Here is a 21,369-nt window from a genome sequence, read left to right on the forward strand (position 1 = left end):
CTGCCTCCATTTTACTTGAATGGCATTCCCCATGGTCAGTACTTAATGACAGCTCCTAATGAGGATACAGCTGATCAGCCACAGGAGTCTTTCACAGACATTTCTTTCTCCATGCCATCATTCATTCAAGCATATGCTTTTGAGAAAAGACATGATGAGAAATATGAACTAGGGGTGCAGTAGACCTAGGCCATCTTCTCTTCTACCTCTCCAAGGTAATAGAGTTTGTCACAAACACCAATCTGGCTACAGCCACAAAACTCTACTGCAAGTATTTTAATAATCAGGACAAAAATGTCTAAAGAGCTACAGATTTAATGCCAGCAAGGCTAAAGTTCCCACTGTGTTAAATACTGCACATATGGACATCAGTATATGCACTGAAAAAAAATAATTGAGAAATTCTGAAGAACTCAAATGCCCAGAGCTGCTCTGGAGTATAAAAATCTCCAGTGCTTTCAAAAAAAGAACAATCAAGCAATTCAGCAGTTTGGCTGCAGCAGTGTGTTTCTTCTTAGCCTCATCTGTTTGCTATCTGCCAACGAAGACAGAAATCTGAAATACGGGCATACCAGAAATTCTGCATCACTTATGCCTAGATAAAGAACAATCACTTTCTTTAGTCTTAAAGAACTCAGAACACAGAGAAGTCTTGCTTAAATGGAGAACTGGCTGCAATTGAGTTTCATTCCAGTAGAAAGTTCAGAGAGTAAACCCAAACTGTGCTGATATTTTAAACGTGAAATTTTAATTAGCCGAATAAATGCATATATGTTAGTTTAGAAACAAAGAAAAAAAATCCAGAAAAAGTTAAGCCTATTTATATGCTACTTTTATACCAAGTTTGCAATCCAATATTACGCAGGACCAAATTCTGATACTACTATAAATGCAACAGTGTAAGTGTAACAGACAACAGAGATTATCCAGGGCATTTTATTTTTAATAATGCATTATTATATTTATTATACAAATTTCTATACCCTCTGCAGACCACACTGATTCTTAAACCAACACACCCCTTTTATGAATGTCACAAATTTTAAAAAAGCAAAGATTATTATTTTTTATAATTTGGCACATAAGAAAAGAGAATTTATTATTAAGCACTTAAAAAAAGAAATAGCAATGCACATTTGAACATAAAGCAGAATTTCTGTTCTCCAGTTATGATCTAAAGGGACTGTCTTTGTAGATAAAAGAGTGAGTAATTAGGTCCCACATTAATTTAGATCACTCGGACTTTATTAAAACTAAGATGAATTCTAGTTTGGAGCAAGTGATGTTGTGTGGTGAAAACCTGTTGCTTAGCCACTGAGATATTTTCTTTCTTTTCTACATCAGGATCTCTTTACAAGTAGCTGTGGTTCTGAATTCATATATATTTTTGTAGTAAGAAACACTTAGACCTTTTATTGATATGAAATAGAACTGTGGTAAAAAAGTGAATGATAAAGTACCTCTGTTTCCAAGAGCCCACTGTAGGCTGGATTTGCTGTGCTTCTTCTCTTTCTTTCCTGACGCTTGCTCTGTATTTCTGTAACCATGGAAAGGAACATGAACTGTGTATTTCTCATTGATCAGGCAAAAATGTAGATATGACTTGTTAGCAAGATTGTCTTACCCTCAGCCCCTTGAGCTTTGCGTTCTTTTTCGTTTCTAAAGTATAATTGGGTTGCATCAGCACTGACATTTGCTGCAGTTCAAGGTTTGACATTAATAAGCTTTTCCTTGTGAGATTCACAGGCTATTTTTTTTTCTTCCTTCAAGGTAGACTTCTGCTACTCTACAAGAATTTTATTATGATCTCTTCAGACACATATTCAGCATGCACCATCAGAGAGCCTTCAAAGTACTGTCTTCTATGGAGGCTAGAAAAAGCATAGTTGAAATGGCACAGCTGGATTCAGTTCTAACCAGGGTGTGATGATTTATCCACCCAGAATACAACTTCATAATCCTGAGCTTGCAAAATGTCATAATGAGTCATATGTGCATATATGTGTCACTGCAAACACCGGCACACAGATGGGCTTTTTGGACTGCAGCCCATTTCTTCCTTCCACTAAACTTCCACAACTCCATTCCACTACATGGTGACATCTATTGAAGATGACACGTGCTGAGGACTGCGTTTAGCAACCACTAGCCATGTGCACAACTCTGTAAACACAGAGAGATGGAGCAGATTACTCGGCCACAGAAATCTGTAGGTTTATTGCTACTTTGATCTGAGCCAGGATTCCATTTACATCATATGGAGTTTCTTTCTCCAGCTCTTGATGTCAGTTCAGAATGCTGAGATTATTACAAGCATGTCTTTTAGAGCCTATTATTTTGATTATAAACCCCAGACACACTTTAGCAAGGAGAGCCACAGCATCCATCCCATGACATGAAGTGTGTGCTCTATTCCAAAATATTTCCTATGTGAATATTGTAAGGTGAAGTTTAGACTTTGTGCTGAGCTACCAGAGGGTAGTTTAAATACCCCCATGGTGGTGATACCTCTGTTCTGTCTTGCTCTATCTCAGAAGGAGAGGAACTGGCAGGAGCATGTCCTTCAGCGCAGAGGCCCCGGAGCCCACCCAACAGAAACTCAGGACACCATCTCATTATGCAGGAGGTCTGGTTTTTTTTTCTCAATATCTGAGCTGAAGAGCTCTATCTCAGAACACACTCAGCACCAGAAAATGCCCTTCAGGGTATTGACCAAGATCTCACAACTGTAATCCAACAGTAAAATAAGTTGAGCTTTCAGGATGTTTATATACTTGGGAACTGGATCCCCAGCACTTAGTTCTGGTTTCCAGCACCCTTTTCAAGTGTTGATCCTTCCCATATACCATTTTAAACATTGCTACAGTACAGAGTGTCAGTATTTTTGATCATGTCTTGGACATAGTGTCCCTGGAGATAAGGCCGACACTTTATATGGGTTTTGTACCAGCCTAACTTCCAAGATATGGATTTAAAACTTTCCCTTCATGAAAGAGTATTGGCTAAGCTGCTGTGCTTGGAGTGATGGATGCATCAGAAGGAAACTAGATAGACAAGAAAAACAGGAGAGTAGCTACTAGCTGGGTTTTCCTATGGCACAAGGACATGTTAGCTCTCATGTTCAGAAGGTGTCTTCTCCTAGGGCACTTCAAATAACACAGTCACATGCTGCCATGTGGCTCAAGAGGCTGCACAGAATCTCACCACCAAGAAATGTGTGATCTGAAGCTGCACTAAGATGTGAGGTAAGTGCCTCAGCTGTAACCACTATAACATCACATTAACATAATTCACACTATGCAGACTCCAAAACACAGGATCTTGTCTGGGAAACAGTTCTGTGAAAATATTTCCTCTGAAATGCTCAAGTGTCTATGCTGAAACATCCATCCCAAGCTCCCAGGCTCTTTGAAAGCATCTAAAGGGAATCGTGCCTCAGCAGCGGGGTGAGTGCTACATGCAAATTCAGTGGCCTCTCAAAGCCTCAAAAGAGTGATGTTGTTCTTGATGTCAGTGTCAGTTCTTCTAAGCGGAACATTCTCAAGGCCCAAAGGTAACAGATATGTCACAACTGAGGAACCTTGGTGCAGTGATAAAACAGGAAGTGGCCCTTGGCTGACTCTTTTCTTTGGTCTCAGCAGTGTGAGCTGGTGCTGTGGCTCTTGCAGCCAGGCTCAGGACCCTAATCAGTGAATTCAGGGCTTGTAACATCTTAGCGCTGCCATGGCAGTGCAGAGAAAAAACTGGAGCTAGGGCAGGCTTGGTCTTCCAGAAGTGGTCACAGGGATACAAGACTGGGACTTTCAATGGCCCAGAAAAAGAAACAAAGAATTAAATGCAGCAGTTTTCTTTGTATGTAGCTGGGCCAAGCATCTCATAAAAGTACAGTCATGGGTCTGTTGCTCTCTGTCCTTCTTGGTCCCAAGTTAAAGAGAAAATGTCTTTGGTACATGCTCTCACCAAGGCAACAGAAAATATCTGGTGGGGTGTGAATCACACATATGGCAGATACTTGGAATGCAGCTTTGGAAGAGGCATTGCTATGGTACAGAGAGAAGAGCTGGCTGGGCCAAAAAGTAATAGCAGTGGGAATAGATGGAAATGAAAAGAGAGAGTAATGAATGGAAACATCTTGAGATGTACAATACCCTATGCAGCCAGCAGGGAGGGAGAGCACTTTCTTTATGGAAACAAAAATACCATGCATCCATGTACATGAAGAGTGGTTCTGTCAATAATTACACCTAGACAGAGCAAAAGCATACACTGGTGTGCTATCTTTTGTTACTTGTTACTTCTGCTAAAAAAGTATTGTGTACTTTTCAGAAGAGGATGCAATAAAGTTAAATTAAATTTGCTTCGATTGATGAAATCATAAACATTTGGGTAATCTAGGTCGACCAAGATATGCTTTCTTAGAATGACCTGAACTAAAGGTCCTTCTCTTAAAGTTTTGCTTTCTACCTTTTTTTTTTTTTACAAAATTGTAATACTAAAAGGTGTTTGTAATAGCCTAGAAAAGGAGATTCAGTATTTTACAACTATGCACTGCATCACAGAATTCAGCTATCTTATTCCTTAGCTTATCAATTGAAAAAATAGAAACCAAACAGGAAAAATTAAACTGTAATGCATTTGACAAAGATGAATGAATTGAAAGATAGGTTTATGTTGGAGACCAAACTCCACTGAGCTGCTGCCTTCACAAATAAACACTCTGCATGATCATTCTGCGGTGGCAATTTATCTTCAGGGAAAGCTGTACCTTGCAAACTGTCAGTTAGTGGAAGCAGCTGTGTTCATATACTGGTAAAGATGTCTCACACTCAGGCTCTGCAGAACAGAGCTCTTTTCCCAGGCAGGGAATGCTTGGGTGGAGGTCAGGTGAAAAGCCTTCTAGGCAGATAGAGAAATACACATAGAAGTGGATCACAGCCCTTCACCAGAAAATTAATGAACAAAATTAAGAAAAACTGTAACAGTGTGAATTAGAGATACTAAATGAATAAGATTTTAATGATCTAATCTTGATAGAGTTAAATTCCAAAAATGTGAAATTGAGTAATTATTGAAGTTTTAAAATAAACTGAACTGTGTAATGACCACTGCTTCCTGATAAATAGCAATGACTGATAACTGTAAACATGACACAGTAAAATAATAACCTTTAGCATGTGAAAGCTATAAGGAAATCTTTGACAGCTGTAATCACCAATTCTGATGAAGAAATACCCTTTCCACAGTAAATAGCTCTTGGTTGGAACCATTTATTTAATGTTTGTAGAAATATAAAAAGTGAATTTGTCTTCAAGAATTAATTCGGCATGGTGAATATTGTAGCAGTTTGGTTTAAAATGAGCATCTCCACACTTGGTGTAGAACAGAGAAGAGGACTGCTTGACATTTTGAACATAAGCAATAAATCCACACAAACAATTTATTAGTTCAAATAAAATCAAAGCATATAGAATTATTCAAATTTAAGTCCTCTCTGTTGTAAGCATAATTTGCACTTCCGCATAATCATCATTTGCCCTTTTTGGATTATAAATCTTCTCCCCAAATTTTTGTAGCTTTTTGATTTCCATTTCAATCCATGACCATTAAGGGATTAAAAATTATGAAGGCTTAAAATTTCTTTAAACTGCTTTCAAATTCTTAGTCACTGGGATGTTAAATTATTTTTTAAGCTGCAGATTTAAAGAGGAAAAACACTGAAAAATGGAAACAAGACAGGAAACCTGCTGTATATACTGAGGAGACATTACAATTCAGATGTATTTTATCACTAATTCACAACTTGTCTTAAAACCAAAGAACTGAAAATCTTAGAAAAAAGAAATCAAGCTAAAAATGGTAGATACCTTGAGACAGCGAGGTAGCTAAGCATGCTCCTAAGTCTAAAGCACATAAAACTTAAACTCAGTGCACTGGAAATTCCTAAGTGTTTTGTTTACTATGGTCCATGGGATGGGTGATAAATATCAATTGCCATTAACACTTTTCATGATCAAGAATCACTGTCAGCTGACACAGATACCAGTTTTCTCTCCTTTTACTAGTAGAATCACACCAGCTTATTGTAGCTGAGCTTGTAACTAAAACCATCAGGGTGCAGATCTTTTCTTCAAAATACCTGCACCATCTCTGTCCATGAGAACTATTCTGCCACCCCAACTTGTCTCACACCACTGCCAAATTTGCTAAACAAACTCTTTTTTTCCCCTCTCTCATCTATAATTTCAGAACAACAAATCTGAGGCAAAGAAAGAGACAAATCTGCTAACTTTTGCAAGCTATTTTTGGAAGATTGGAAAAGGAAACTGAAAAGGATATGATGCTGATTTTAGCTTATGTGTAATATTTGTTTGAAGTCATATTCAGGAGCCTGAGAAGACATGCTAGATGCTCTCATGCAAACACAGGAGTCGATGTGAAGTTTGTTAAGTTTTTGGCTAAGCGGGGAAAATGGAGGGAAGGAATTCTTTGTGAGAAGTAGTCTTCAGTAAGTAAAATCTTATGAAACAAATGCCAGATTTTCACCACTATTTTACATATTATTCTGTGGGACTCTAGAGGTGACAGACAGTCAACTCAAAAACTGAAAGTCCATCTCACATGGGAGAGAGCAGAGGGCACTTGCTGCATATCTGGGCAAACATCTTTGAACCTCACAGATCCATCAACCAGATCAGTGGCGCTCAGAGCCTTTTTAGGATTTTTGTTTCCCGGTTTCTTCCAGGTCTTAACATCTTTTAAAGATGATGACTGAGTTAGTTTAAATACCAGCCTGGTGGCTGGCTGCAGGGCCAGTCCTCATGCCCCTTGAGCATTGCCATGGAGTGGGAGGCACAGTTAAGTAAGGTCACCCACTACTGTGAGACTGAAAGGCACAACTGCGCAAAGGTAACCTTTCATCTGATTTTTTCATTTTCATTTTTTCAGTTTTCATGCCCTTCAGAGCACAAGAGAAGGAAAAACTGAGAGGGCATCTTGTCGGTGTGCATAAATATCTGCAGGCAGGGATCAGAGCACGGACTGGGCTATGCTCCATAGTGCCCAGGAACAGGACAAGAGGCAATGTGCAGAAACTGATGCCCAGGAAGTTCATCCTGAACATGAGGAAGAACTTATTTTCCAGAAGGGTAACAGAACACTGAACAGATTGTCCAGGGAGGCTGTGGAATCTCCTTCTCTGGAGAGATTCAAAAGCCATCTGAACACAATCCTCAGTAATGTGCTCTGGCAGAGAAACCAACAGAAAAGATTTCACTCAAAAACTGAACTGTAAATCAACATATGCCACCTTACCTTCCAAATGTTCTGTTGTAACCAGTCCTAGTGCTACCATGAAGGCAATTTTCTAAAGAAAAAATAAACACATTAGATTTTCTACTATAATAACCATGGTAAGAAAAGAAATAAAATTAGCATTGACAGAATAAACCCAGTAAAAGTATTTTAGAAATGTATCTTATTTGAATGCATAGTAATGTACAGAACTTTAACTGAAGATTTGCTTGAGATATGCCTGGTTCTCCTTGTATGTCTATATAAACTCAAGCAGTTCAAAGATGTCTGAAGTCAATGCTAAATGACTACTGATCCTACACAGCACATGACCAATATTCAGTCAATTCAATCAGTTCAATTTCACATTGCTAGCTGGATTGTTACTCAATTCTTTAGTGAAGTAATTTTGTATTATTTTTTACAATCTGGACATGACACACTGCTTTTATTGGACATGAGCAAGCTGTATGAAGTGAAACAAGTATGAACTGTACAACACTAAACAAGATATCAGAAGCATATTGAAAGTCCCCTCCCATTAAAAAAAAACAAAACAAAACAAAAACCAACCAACCAAACAAAAAATCTCCCAGAAATTTCTCATCCCAAGTTTTAAAAATAACATAGTGTGTATGGATTGTGAAGACATATACTGATCCAATAATTTTCCTCAATGGGGAGTGAACAAACATCTCCCACTGACACTGGTGAACTCATTTTGCAGTTTGGAATCTCATCTAAAATATTACTCACAACTCTTCTAAACTATATATGCACAAAACATATCTTCATACCAAAAAATCTTCAGAACATGCTGATGCAGTGATAGGACAAGTATTAGAGCAGATTCTAATTTTTCTGTCAGTGATTTTTCATTGGAATTTTTTTCCTTGCAGAAAGGTTTTGCTGAAGTTTTTATTGCATATTTTTGATGAAAACTGAAATTACACTGTGTTGTTCCAAGCCCAAACTGAATTGAACTTCTTGTTTTTCAGTCATATTTGTGGTACTTGTGGGGCTTTGGGGGCCTCCTCTTTCTGCTGTGCTGAACGATCTTGTTGGATTTTCAGGAGGTTCAATTCCACAGGAGAGACAATCTGACTATGAAAATCAAGGTCTTGGGAAATCCAAGCAAGCAAAGCCCACAGTCCAAGTCTGAGCAAGTGTACAAAGATCACAGGAAGAAGCAATTATCATACTTAGTTTAGGTTTAGGTCCAACTAAAACACAGTGTTTAAGCAGTAGAAGGTCAAAACATTGTTTCATTCAAAGAGTGTCGGACAACATGTTTCAACACTTCCAAGTCAAAATTAGTCTGACCTTCTTGTTTTATGAAAAGCCTGATGATTCAACATTTCGTTTCAGTTCAGGATAAAATCAACTAGTAAGTCACCAGAACTACAATTTCCACTTCAATTCTGACTTTCAGTTTGTGAAATTGTGAAAGCAAAATATCCTCATTTTGTAGCTGAAAAGATCTAACTATTGGGTGGGTTGATCAGAATCAGAGGGTTGGGATTGGACATCTCTACCACTCATGCATCTTTGAAAATACCTCTGTCAGGTGAACTAACACCCACGTAAGACAGGAATACTTCCTTTCCACAACCTCAAGAGATTCCTACTGTCCAGGTAGATTAAAAGATGGTGGTGTAGAATTTCCTCACTGGCAATTTAGATATATTCACACCGTATTTCTGCCTTCCTTATCTGTGGTAATTACACACATGTGTTCATTTGCAAGTCAGACCTTGATATTCACTCCTTACATGCCTAAAACACCAGCCAGGCACAGTGGGGGCCCCACACCTGAAGGAAAAGATGAATATTTGATCCACTGTGCAGATCTGAGAAGAAAATTATTCAAGTGAGTAGGATTACAAGCTTCACCTCAGCCTCATCAAAAAGTAATGGTGGCAGGATACTTCTCAGTACTGTGAGCAAAAGTAATAACAATATTTAGGGATAGAACCAGGAAGCTGGAATGGTTAATGTGTGCTTTTTTCAATGGAGTGCAGAATTCTTGCATTACCCCAACATTAAACTGTAGGGAAAGCACACATTTTCTGATGCCTCACCTGAAATTTGTGTACTGGAATGTTTGCTAAACAATGTTGTCTCTTCATGCGGAAATTGTTTGAATATGTGTCTAACTAAATGCAACATACTTGCTTAAAATATGAAGAACCATCACAAGTGGACTTGATAATTATCTCATAATTAAACACAGGAAGTGTTAGCTTTTAAAGGGACTTGAAAGACACTTCCTTTTAAAAAATCTCAGTACAAGCTGTATTCTTTTGAACAAGCATATTATATTAACAGCCTTTTTTTTTTTTTTTGTGGGTTTTGCTATTTCACACCCCTGCAGCTCATTGGATTCAACTCAAAATCTGACTTCCACTGCAAAACTTTCATTTCAAATATCACAGGGTCTATTGTTTGTCCTCTGTACAGGAAGTTGCAAAACCAAGACTTCATTTTCTCCAGATTTTCAATCCAGGCTTAATACTAGCATTTCGTTCACAATTGCCATGTGTCTCTCTTGTGCTTAGGAAGAATTAGAACACCAGTAACTAAATAACCAGCATTTATGGCAGTAATTTTTCTTTTAGATAAAAACATTTTAGAATTAAAATGTTGCCAGATAGTTTGCTAATATGAATTTTTAAATGATCAAAACTGTTTGGGCAGAATTCTGTTTCTCTCTGTGTTGAACTCAGTTATCTTCAAGAAAAAAGAAAAGATTAACCCTCCACCCACCCCAAACAAAACCACCCCAAACAAACAAACAAACACATAAAAAACCCACAAAAAACAACATCCAGGGTATTTTCTCCCTGGAGGAGCAGCTCCCTTTTGTAATTTGTCCATTTTTTACAGAAGTCATCCTGGTGAGAGAAGGCCTATCACTGGATCCATCATTATTGCTCTCCATCCCCAGCTGTGCCCCACTGATGCGAACAAGTGGGTGGCCTCCTCCTCCTCAGTCCACGATCAGCTTCAGGGCTTGCCAGCAGAATGACCAAGCCAGGAGGTAAGGACAGTAATTATCCTTGCTCTTCTCTTTTGTTCAGGTACACTCAGTAACTGCCTGTGGGATTGCTGGTTACTGGTAAGTCTGGTTATTTCTAGTTATTTCTAGCTCATTTCAAATTGTCAGTGTAATTTGTTAAATCCCAGTCTCTCCCAGCTGAGTTCCATACAGAACCATATTGGAGTTCCTGCCTCAGTTTTCAGCTTTGAAGATAAATAAGTGAGAAGTGCCTTGAGTGCCTATTTTCTTTTTAAAAATACCATGCTGTTTTTGCTTTAAATTTAATCATCTGCTTATAAGCCATGAGTGCTTTTAGAAATACACAGTATGTCTTTTCATGAAGCAAAACAAAGATATTCATAAAAGCATTTCATTTTGTAATTACATGTTCTATTTATGTCATTACATTTATTTATACTAATTATGATGGTAGTTCTAATTACACTAATTGCATAAATACATGATAATAAACTAAAGTTTACTTTCAAAGAACAAAAGAAATTAACTCTAGACCTATTAATGGCTGTGCAACAAATCTATGAAAAGAACTGTCATAGTTTAGGGCACAGTGTCAGCACCCAACCCAGAAAATTGAGGTTTTTGAGACCTCCAGTAAACAGGGTAGGAACAGTGTCTGTGGTTAGAAAAAGGTTGTTGAGATATTCTAATTAGCAATGTAATGAAAATCTTACATTTTTGAATCCCATAACAAAAGTGTGCCCAGTCCAATTGCCTCCTCCTGCATCTCTCTGAAGGCTTTTATTCATCATTTTTCCATGGGGATAAGTTACAGGCAAAGAAAAATTGATGTTTTTTCCTAGCATTCTGTTTCTAAGCAGGGCCTACTGGTCTTTCTTCCTATAAGGTGCTACAAAATAAAGAAGTTTTTGGAAATACCTGCCTAAACAAAACAGGACTCTACAGTCCCATTTCGTTGTAATGAAGATTCATATAAGGGTCAGGTTTTAAACTTGGGAGGTTTCCCAAGCATAGATTTGCAGAGCTTATACATATAGCTGTGATATTTTGGGCTAAAAATATTTATCCTTAATACTTTTTTATCCATATGAACCTCCTAAAATGGTGAAAAATTTGACCACATGCATGCCTTAAGTAACATAATTTATATTACTATACCTACAGTTCCAAGGATGCTTTTGTGCTACACATTTATTAGACTAGTGAGGTTTAAGATTTCACAGGAGATGAGCATTTCCACAAAAGAAGTAGATTCAATCTGCATAACTTCTCAAACTGCCCTAGAATTACACCTAATATAATATGAACATATCCAGTCAAAACACAAAATGTCTGTAAGAGAGACGCCATTTCTACAAAGAGTTGCAGTTTATATTTCTAGTTTAAATCAAAATTATAATTCCCAAAAGACTCATTACCTGCTTTCTACTCTCTTATTCAATTTAAAGGATTTTAATGTATTTCAGACTAGAATCTGTGTACATATGGGAAGACATGTACACAGCAAATGCAGGAAACTATTAATACATCTAAAAATTGCAAGATTCATTACAAAGAAGATGTTAAAAGCTCAGCTTACTAAATAAATGTTAATTCCACCTCATAGGCAGCCTCTAAATCTGATGCTATATGTTTGATAACATAAAATATCTTCAGCTTGTATACACCCTTCACAAGAAATCCAGCTAAAGCCATGGGTGCCTAGATTTTTATGAGACCTTTAGGTATTATGAGACCTCCAAGTCTTACATTTTGTGACAGTGGAAGGTTTGAATGGTGCAAACCAAATTTGTCAGGGCACTCACTGGCAGAGAAATTACCCTGATTGCAGAGATTGAGAGATGAACAGCTGGCAGACCCATAAGCACAAATAAAGTAATTGCATATGCACAGAGAAGAATGTTTAGATTTGGCCCCCCTAACTTAACCATATTGTAGCTCATTTATTAAAAATTTTTAAAAAATCACCTCTGGATTTTCCTCCTTTTTCTTTTTGGTAGCAGGCAGTCCCTGAGCTGACTCTTCAGGAGATTTCTTCGTCTCCAGTTTACTTTCTGTCTGGGTTTGGACTTGAGGTTGAATAATGATAACCTAAAAAGCAATGTACAAATAAGAGAATTCACTATATGAAATTGGATTTTTCTGCTGAACCCTTTGAGTCCTCTTTGAAGGGTTACTTGATACCCTACAAATAAGAAATGTAAGTCACAAGTTAAAAGCATAAAACAGCAGGATACCTAGGTTAAGGTCCCAAATCCATACTTAAGTTTCTAAAAATTAATTCTTATTGGTACATTATGAACCTGCTACAGCCTAAGTCACTTGATCAGTGCCTCTGAAAATTAGGACACTTTCTATTTAGAGGACTTGTGAAGGTGGTTGAGAAACCATGCTTTAGCACTTGTGTTAGTGATTTTAAGGTCTTTCTTTTGATTTTATTTTGTGTACAAGTAGAAGAGATGGGATTACTAAACATTCAAACCCAGTGTGATCTCAGTCGTAGCAGTGTTTTTTCAAAGTACATGGGGATGGGAAAGAAGGTACTCCTCACATAAATGAGATCAGACCTCAGTCCTCAGCCTTTACATGTTATAAGCAGTGGATGTCCATTTTTCTGTAAACTAAATAAACTATATGTTGTTTTAAATTAAATTTAGGTCTTGTTTAGAAACTATAGGAATTATGACACACATCTCATTCACACATTTATGGTTGTATATCCAGCTGCTTATATTTGAATTACCACATGAAGACTTACATGGTGTAGGTCACATTATCTAGAAGCTATTAAATTAAAAGGAATTAATTTCTGCCCACAAAAATACACATATGACTTCATACCTATAATCAAAAGGACTGTGGAAGCTTCAAAAGGACTTCCCAAGGACTATTGCATTCTAGATAAAGATTATTAGATTTGTACACTAGGTCTTTTCCATCTACTTTGTTGCTAATTTTCAGTCAATGTTGTTTAAGTGTTAGATACATTATCTGAACTCAGTTACTCTAGAAGATTCAAGAGCATCAAAAGGGATGGTTTTCTGAGCCAGCCGCCATTTTAAGTAAGAGAAAATATAATTTATGTCAAAGAAGTGGGGATGAGATGTCTGCTTTTATTTACCTCAAAAGCCATCCTACATCCTATATATTTTTTTATCGCTCTATGAGAGCATGTGCTGCCAATAAGACCAAAAGTAGCAGGATCCCAGTAGTAAATTACAGTGAATGTCTGCTTTGTACATTAGCAGCCTGTATGGAATCTGTCTCTGGTATAAGAGTGGTGAAGTTCTTGCATTCCAGTGCTGAAAAGCAGTACAAAGATGAAAGAAGTAATTCATAGCTTGAATTTTTTCTTTTTACTGATTCATCTCCTGTCAGTTCTGAAACCCTGAGCTCTCATTTCATTTGGTCTTCCCCTGAAAGAGCAGAAGGGAATCTCTGATTATTTTATGTACTCCCTGGGGTCAGTCAATAAATTGAGTATCACTGTATCATTGAAGAGAGAGTCCATAGGAAATCGGAGCCTGTAATAAAATCAGGGATTCTATTAGTGAGGATTGGCATAAGGAAAGAGAAGTTCATACAGTCCCGTTAGTATCAGTCTACATAATGATGTGTTTTGCTCCCAGTAAAAAACAGGCTTGTACACAGATAAAAGTCTGCTAGCTTCTATGTGTCTGTGTAAGAATTTTCTCATTGCTTTCTGATTATTTTCTTTGAGAAGAACCAATGACAACACTGCAGAGGCTGTGCACTCCTGGGGCAATATTCTGCTCATACCTGCAGCACAGTTCCTGCATTTGCTCCACAGGGAACTCACCTTGCTGTTGGCACTGATGAGAAGCGGCTGCACTTTAATGCTGTCGTTGCCCACTGAGACAGTGGCGCAGGTGCTGATGGGAGCTGCATTGCTGGGGGAGGTGGAAATGATGGCATAGGCCACACCGGCACCACTCAGAGGGGATGAGAGAGCTGCAGGCTCGGTGACACTTTGTGACTGGCTGCTGTGTGTCTGTACATGGCTCACGGTGTTGTTGGCAGTTGGGAGGGCAGGGCTAGGGTTTTTGATGCTCACTATGGTTGCCTTCTGGAAGGTGGCAGGCTGCTTGGAACGTTGGTCTCTGCACGGGGAGATTGGGAGGCTGTCTGGAATCAGGGTCTTTGGCCTAACCTACAAACAGAGAGTCATGTGTTATTAGGCATGTGAACAAACTCTGCACACATGTGTTCTCCCAGTAGAATCTCTAATTGCATTCACCATGGACCAGGAGCATCTAGAAAAACAGAATGTAGCAACTGCAAGTAGCCAACCGTGATGCAACAGCCAACCATTCATTTCCTTGTAGATATATTCCCAGCTCTTCTCAACTGGGTCATTTTGAAGCTCTTAACTCTCTGCAATGCTAAACAATAAGTGAGAAGAAAGTCAAATCCTTATTTTGATTAGCCATCCATACAAATGCTAGTCAAGTCACATCCAGTTCTCAGTAGGGGTGTGTAAGCCAAAGCCTTGGCAAAGAATGGAAAACCCAGGTGCAAAAATTTCCTGTTCTGAAAGACACAACACTTTTGTTATGAATTAAGGAGAGGGAGCTGAATCTTTAAGGGAGTTGTGGGAAAGCATTTACAGGGACAGTAAAGTATATGCTTTTATACTGGTGGATTGGTCAATGGACATCCTCACATGTTTAAGACATGCCATGTCAAATGGAGAGGAGATCAGTCACACAATCACTTAACTCACAAAACATAAATAAAATAAAAAGAGGGATACAAGCACCACACCACAAACACCAAACATCATATTTTGTTGCAGTAATTAAAGAGCTAATTTACAGCTGTAGGTGGATGCAGGAGTAACTTCCATGAATGGAAGAGGACACTTTGCCCTGCTTTGCAGCAGCTGGGGCTGTATCCAGAGCCATGAATGATAGCAGCAATCAATTGTTTTCAGCTAATGTGATGTGTTTCCAGTGGTGTAATTAACATCAACCACTCAACGTGGCTCTGCCTTGACAACATGTTAAGTCCAGTTCCAGGATTGAAAATAAATAATTTAAAATGCTTCACATGGAGTTAACTTCATTCCCAGCTTATTCGTTAACACAGCCTGATAAAACAGTCAGTTCCCTCTGTGCTTATTTAGTCCTGTCACTTCTTGCACCTTCCATACTGTGAAACAAAATGACAAGTTGTAACAGACAAACACGGGAAACAGTTGCCTGTGTCACCATGCTGGAGTCTACAGGAGCCCTTCAAATGGTCCCAACTTCGATCCTGAGCCTAAATAAGCAATTTAATGAAAATACAGGGATTTACTGATATGCAGAAAACCATCTCTCAAGGCTGCCCATCATCCCCTATTGTGTCAAGGAACTATACCCTTTTGTCCCCACAGCAAATATTAAGGGCAGTAACATATGTTTTGAGCTCTTTGTGTCTCAATAACTCCTCCTTTAAAAAGCAATAGGACTCCTGTGGAAGCCCATGAGCCTACTGAGGAAAGGCATTGCTGTTGTGATGTGCTGGAGAGATGCATCTTGGGCTCTGGGCATTCCTCACAGCTCAGAGTGATGAAAGAAGCTTCCTCCATGCTGCTCTGCAGCACTATGTTAATTTGTCACAGTTCTGTCCCCACCATTGGCCCATTGACCTGCTGTACCCCTTTTACCCTTAAATGTTCATGTTCTGGTAAGTTCTCCCTTCCCTGTAACCCCATTGGTTTGTGTAACCCCACCTACCCACCCTGGCATTCCCTATTAGTCCCCTCCCTGTGTACTACCCCTGAGCCCTCAGTTCATTAGATCCCTGATGCTCGTCTCCATCCCCTCTTTCCCAGTATTTATATCCTGGACCCTCCTTTGTTCCCTGTCTTTGGCCCCTGGACCTTTTCAGCATTGCCTGAAATAAAGCACGATGGAACTCCATGCCTGGACCCCCGTGTCTTCACTGCCGAGCTGCTGCGTGCATGTGTGTGTGTGTCTGTGTGTGTGTGTGTCTATGTGTGTGTGTCTGTGTGTCTGTGTGTGTCTGTGTCTATGTGTATGTGTGTCTGTGTGCCTGTGTCTGTGTCTGTCTGTGTGTGTGTCTGTGTGTATCTGTCTGTCTGTCTGTCTGTGTGTCTGTCTGTGTCTGTCTGTGTCTGTGTGTGTGTCTGTCTCTGTGTGTGTGTCTGTCTGTCTCTGTGTGTCTGTGTGTCTGTCTCTGTGTGTCTGTCTGTGTCTGTCTGTGTCTGTCTGTGTGTGTGTCTGTCTCTGTGTGTGTGTCTGTCTGTGTGTGTCTGTGTGTCTGTCTCTGTGTGTCTGTGTGTCTGTCTGTCTGTGTGTGTGTCTGTGTGTCTCTCTTTGTGTGAGTCTGTGTGTGTCTGTCTCTGTGTGTCTGTGTGTGTGTGTGCTGGTGCTCTCATGGCTCCTACCTGTTGGCACAAGACACTCTTGGGGAAGGTTGTGTCCTTATGTCCACCACCACCACGGACCGCAACAGCTCCCTACACCCATGAGCAGTGCAAAACTAGTATCAGAGGCACAGTCCTGCTTGGGACATACACATTTTCAGCAGTCATGGTAGACGGAAAGGTGAAGAGGAGGTTTGCCCAAGGTCCTGCAGACTCGTGCAGAAGCCACTGTGTTCAGCTTATAACTTCGGGGTGACACTGGAAAGCCTCAGAGACCTGCTGTGAAATGATGCAAAACTACACAGAACTCCCAATGAACCATAATCAAAATACCCTGACTGTAACTGAAGGGTTCTTTGCTCATTTTCTTTATGCAAGCACTGTGTAACAATTATCTGACTGGTTTAGGTAAGATACCATGGTCAAGTAGTTTTTGGGAGGACTCTGTAATTAGCTTCATATCCATGGTTAGTTAATGGTCTTATTTTCAAAAGTAGTGCACAAAGCACTGGTTTAAACCCATCGGTTAAGGAGTTTCTCTAGCCAAAAACTGTTACGTAGTCTACCAGGATCTACTGTATCTGTCACTCTTAATTGCATTTCTATATTTAATCAAAAGCCTAATTAAAACTAAATGCCTATATATATTCCAGCTATATAATTATCTTTTCTACTGCATGATGTAATACCTCAGTGAATCCTACACACACCCATAATACACATCCTGCAAGTTATGGATGAACACATATTCACTGTAAAATAAGCTCTTCCTGCCCAGATAATTAAACAAACTTTATTTTCCAAAATACTAAATTCTTTATAAAGTGCTGCATACTGAAATTATCTGATAGGACGTACCAAACTGGTACATCACAGAGCATATGATGAGCACTTTCTGCCACCACGTGATACAGCAGAGGGATAGCTATTTTCATGGACTAAGCCTCTGGAAACTCCCTGCCAAGTTTACCTAACCTTGGGAGACCATATTTATTTTCAATAACAGAACAATAAAAAAGGTTGACTACAGAAACAAAAGTTTCAAGTACTCCTGAGTTAAAGTTACAATAATTTAAAGTGAAAATAACATCTATTTCAAGGACCTGCAAGTGTGAATCCAAAACAGAAAGCAAACTTAGAAGCCCCTTGTGCTCCAGCACCAATGAATGTTCCCCTCAGAATATAAACACTAAGCGTAAACATTTAATAAGCAACTACATGAAAGACCTTTGGCAGAGTGTCACCTAAAATCCCAAACTGCTACAGTTATTTGTGGAGATAAATGGTATCAGCTAGGAAGAGGAAAAAAAAAAAAAAAGAAAAAGGTAGCATAAATTCCTTTCCCTCATGTCAAAACTGTAGCTTAAATTTGGGAGATGAAAGGGGGAGAGTGGCACTAGCAAAAGTTTGAAAGCTGGCAATCACTGAAGAAGAGGTAGAATAAAACTAGGGCAGGACAGGGACTGCACTGCACATACACAGTATCAAAAAGTAATTTTCTACTGAAAGTAGCACAGGCTGGATGACACCAGTCTCTGTGACAGGAATTACAGAAATAAAAGGCACCAAAGTTGAGCAAAAGAGAATAAAAGAGAAAGAAAAAGAGATAGCATGTATGTTACTAAAAGAACACTCCAACTCCTGGCAAGCGCTGCAAGTAACAATTCTCCTGTAGCTCAACACTCCTTTCCCCAAGTATCTTTCATTTAACTTCTGACAGCTGTCAAAACAGAATGTGATACTACCAGGGCTCCAAATGCAGAAGAGAGAGAGCTGCTTCTTGAATATAATGTTTTCCTAAACCCGTGTTGTTCTTGAGTTTCCTCAATACCCAGAATAACAGAAACATTTCATTTCCTTTCTTGTGGCAATGTTCAGACTGGTACTTCTCAAGATGTGCAGGCGAGCACATTTTCCAAGAAGACATTCTCCAATCTGAGCACCCACTAGGTGGCGGCTGTCTGCTTTTCAGACACGGAAATAAGAGAGCGCCCGATCCTGTGGGATGTAGATAGTGCTCTTTTGCTCAACAACTTCTAATTTAATATATTTTAAAGAGTTTCAGATCAGGAAAGAATCAACTCCTGTGACTAACATGACTTCTTGTATATCCCACATTATTAAGCTCCATCCAGATGTCCTATATGAAGCCCAAAGGCTTCCATTTCACCAAAATGTCATTCAAGCTCTCAAGAGCACAAATTGCAGAATAGCGCAGAGGTGAATTAATTGCTGAGTGGTGGAGGTGGGAGAGCCTGATGTGTGTCACTGCTGACACAGGAAAATGTGATCATGGGCAATCTATTTCCTGGGGAATTTCTTCCCATTGCGTTGCTGATGGGAGCTGACTCCTGGGTGCTTGGGACAAAGGGGGAACTCTGTTTTTTTGGGAGTTTTCCCTCAGGGGGCTGGGGGAAGGGGCTGGGTGCAGTTCCTAGTCATCTCTCTGTGTTTTCGGAGGAGGACGATCACAGCCGCTGCTTTTGGGGAAGGGAGCTTCACTGCTGCTGCTGGAGCTGCTGCTTCTCCCGTGGGGTGATCCTCTGCTTTTGAGAACAGCCACTGAACTGGGACCTTATTAACACCCACCTCATTAAAAAAGAGACCTATCCCGTCTGCTCAGGTGCCCGGGATCCTGAGCTCGGCTCTCCATGCCCTGCTGGGAGCCCCTCACCCCCTGCCTGCCGAGACATCCTGCTGACCCAGCTTGCTGCTTTCCGAGAGTCCTGCTGGGGCACCAGGAATTGGCTGCCCCAGGGTTTGTGGAGCAAAGCCTCTCCTCCATCCCTTCCTGCCTTCGGACAGAGCCGCCATGGCCACATGCTCCCCGAGCCCACGCCGGAGCACCCCCTGCCACCGTGTGGGGATCACCGCACCTGCCCTGCCCGTCGGGAGCCAGCAGCGCCCCTGCCGGCCCTGACTGGAGCTGCAGCCCAGGGAAAGTGCCGCGGCTGAAAGGCTGGGACTGGGCTCCGGGCTCTGTTTGTTGTTAATGCCAAAGTTGTTGTTGCTTGTTTGTTTTATTAGACACACTAGTAAAGAGCTGTTATTCCTATTCCCGTATCTTTGCCTGAGAGCCCCTTGGTTTCACGATTCTAATAATCTGGAGGGAGGGGGTTTACATCCTCCATTCCAAGGGAGGCTTTTTCTGCCTTCCCTAGCAGACACCTCTCTTGTAAACCAAGACAATCCCAAGAGGTGAGCCACTCATCTACTGTAGTAAAGAAAAATAAGGTAAGAAAGAAAACCTCTTACAAAAGAAGTCCTCAAGATCCAACCTATATAGGTATGGGGAAAAAGGTGAAAGGAGGAAAGTCACATAGTTCCTCCAATCTCTGTGGGCAATCCTCTGTAGTCCTAAAGGACAGGATTTAATTAGAACAGTTGCATCTGTGAAGATCTGCAGGTGATATGAGAATTGTTAAGGGCATTTCTGGTAAATGTGTTCTCCCTCAGGCCTAGGAAAGAAGGGAAGTTAACACAGTGTACTTCAATTACAAACCCTAAAGGGATCACTGTGATCCTCCAGTTCACAGGCTGGCCATATAATTCTCCAAGAAACTGAAGGCTGATTTTAAAAGAAAATACTAAAGACTTCTTAATGATGAGCTCCAGTAAATTGTTAAAATGGGGGTTTTTTTATGCTTGTGACTGGCATTTTATAGAAAGGTTGAATTTGCCTAACTTCAGCTTCCAGTCCCTGGATCTTGTTACAGCTTTGTCAGCAACACTGAAGAGCCCGCCCCTTCCCCTGTATCAGATATCAGCTGGATCATGCTCAGCATCCATCAGCCCTTCATACTAGCAGGGCCAATCTGTATGAAAGTAAGTTTTTCAGTTCAACACAATATCACATTGCCTTTGAGAGAAAGACCATTATTCACACTTTATTTTCACTTCACCCTTGTACTCAGAGCTTGAAAACAAAAACTCAAAATGGATTTGGCACAATTCATATGTCACAGAGACAAAGTGCTGGGAGCAGCAGCCAAAGCTTTCATTCTTGAAAACTGTAGAGGATTACACAGAAAACATTATCAATGGCTGGTAAAATGAGCGCAATATGGGGCAATCATATCCTTCACCAGAATGAACAGATGCACACTGACTTCAGTAAAGCTGTGTTTATTTATGCCAGCTGAGGACTGACTCCTTCCCTCTTCTTTTCTGATCAGTAAAACTTAGGCACAAAAATTTTTCTCCTTAAATTTACAGCAATGACACTCCCTAAAATCCAGGTTGCCCCACTCACTCAAATACAAGTATTTGCAGCTTGGTTCATTTTTAGTTCCTTTCCCAATAAGTTCCTATTATCTTCAGCCTGGTCTAAGACCACTGTCAAAATAAACATAGTTTATTTTCTTCCCACAGGGAAGATTTCTTTATTTTCTTCCTTCCCCTTGATGAGGCTACTTAAAAAAGAAGTTACTCTTCATTGTAGAAAGCCCAGGCAAGATGATCCAGAATGAGTGAATCCCATGTTCACATACAAGTTAACCCTCTCTTTAGCATATCACTGGAATACTAACCTGTGAACCTAAAGAAGGATGTTGTGAAATGCAGGGCAAAACCCAAGGAGCAGCTCCAGCCCACATTTTCAATCCTGCTACTCTGGATGGAGCCAACCAGGGAAGAAACCTTAATCCAATCAAAACCAATAGCAAAA

General features: G+C 39.9%; 1 protein-coding gene and 1 long non-coding RNA gene across 5 annotated transcripts in view; one reads left to right on the top strand and one right to left on the bottom strand.

The window, feature by feature from the left end:
• PHF21B (PHD finger protein 21B) overlaps positions 1-21,369 on the bottom strand; it is a 176,726-nt gene that overhangs the window by 12,793 nt on the left and 142,564 nt on the right. For all 4 annotated transcript variants that reach the window (XM_068190437.1, XM_068190438.1, XM_068190435.1 and 1 more), the window contains 4 exons: positions 14,130-14,480; positions 12,278-12,400; positions 7,312-7,363; positions 1,461-1,537 (listed from right to left, as the gene is read on the bottom strand). In XM_068190437.1, coding sequence (XP_068046538.1) covers positions 1,461-1,537; positions 7,312-7,363; positions 12,278-12,400; positions 14,130-14,480 — 603 coding nt within the window. The remainder of the gene's footprint in view (positions 1-1,460; positions 1,538-7,311; positions 7,364-12,277; positions 12,401-14,129; positions 14,481-21,369) is intronic.
• LOC137474137 (uncharacterized) lies at positions 1,784-4,163 on the top strand. Its single transcript, XR_010999171.1, has 3 exons — positions 1,784-2,209; positions 2,535-2,626; positions 3,143-4,163. It is a non-coding gene; the product is annotated as an uncharacterized lncRNA (long non-coding RNA).

This window comes from Anomalospiza imberbis, chromosome 5, assembly GCF_031753505.1.
Source record: "Anomalospiza imberbis isolate Cuckoo-Finch-1a 21T00152 chromosome 5, ASM3175350v1, whole genome shotgun sequence".
Lineage (NCBI taxonomy): Eukaryota > Metazoa > Chordata > Aves > Passeriformes > Viduidae > Anomalospiza > Anomalospiza imberbis.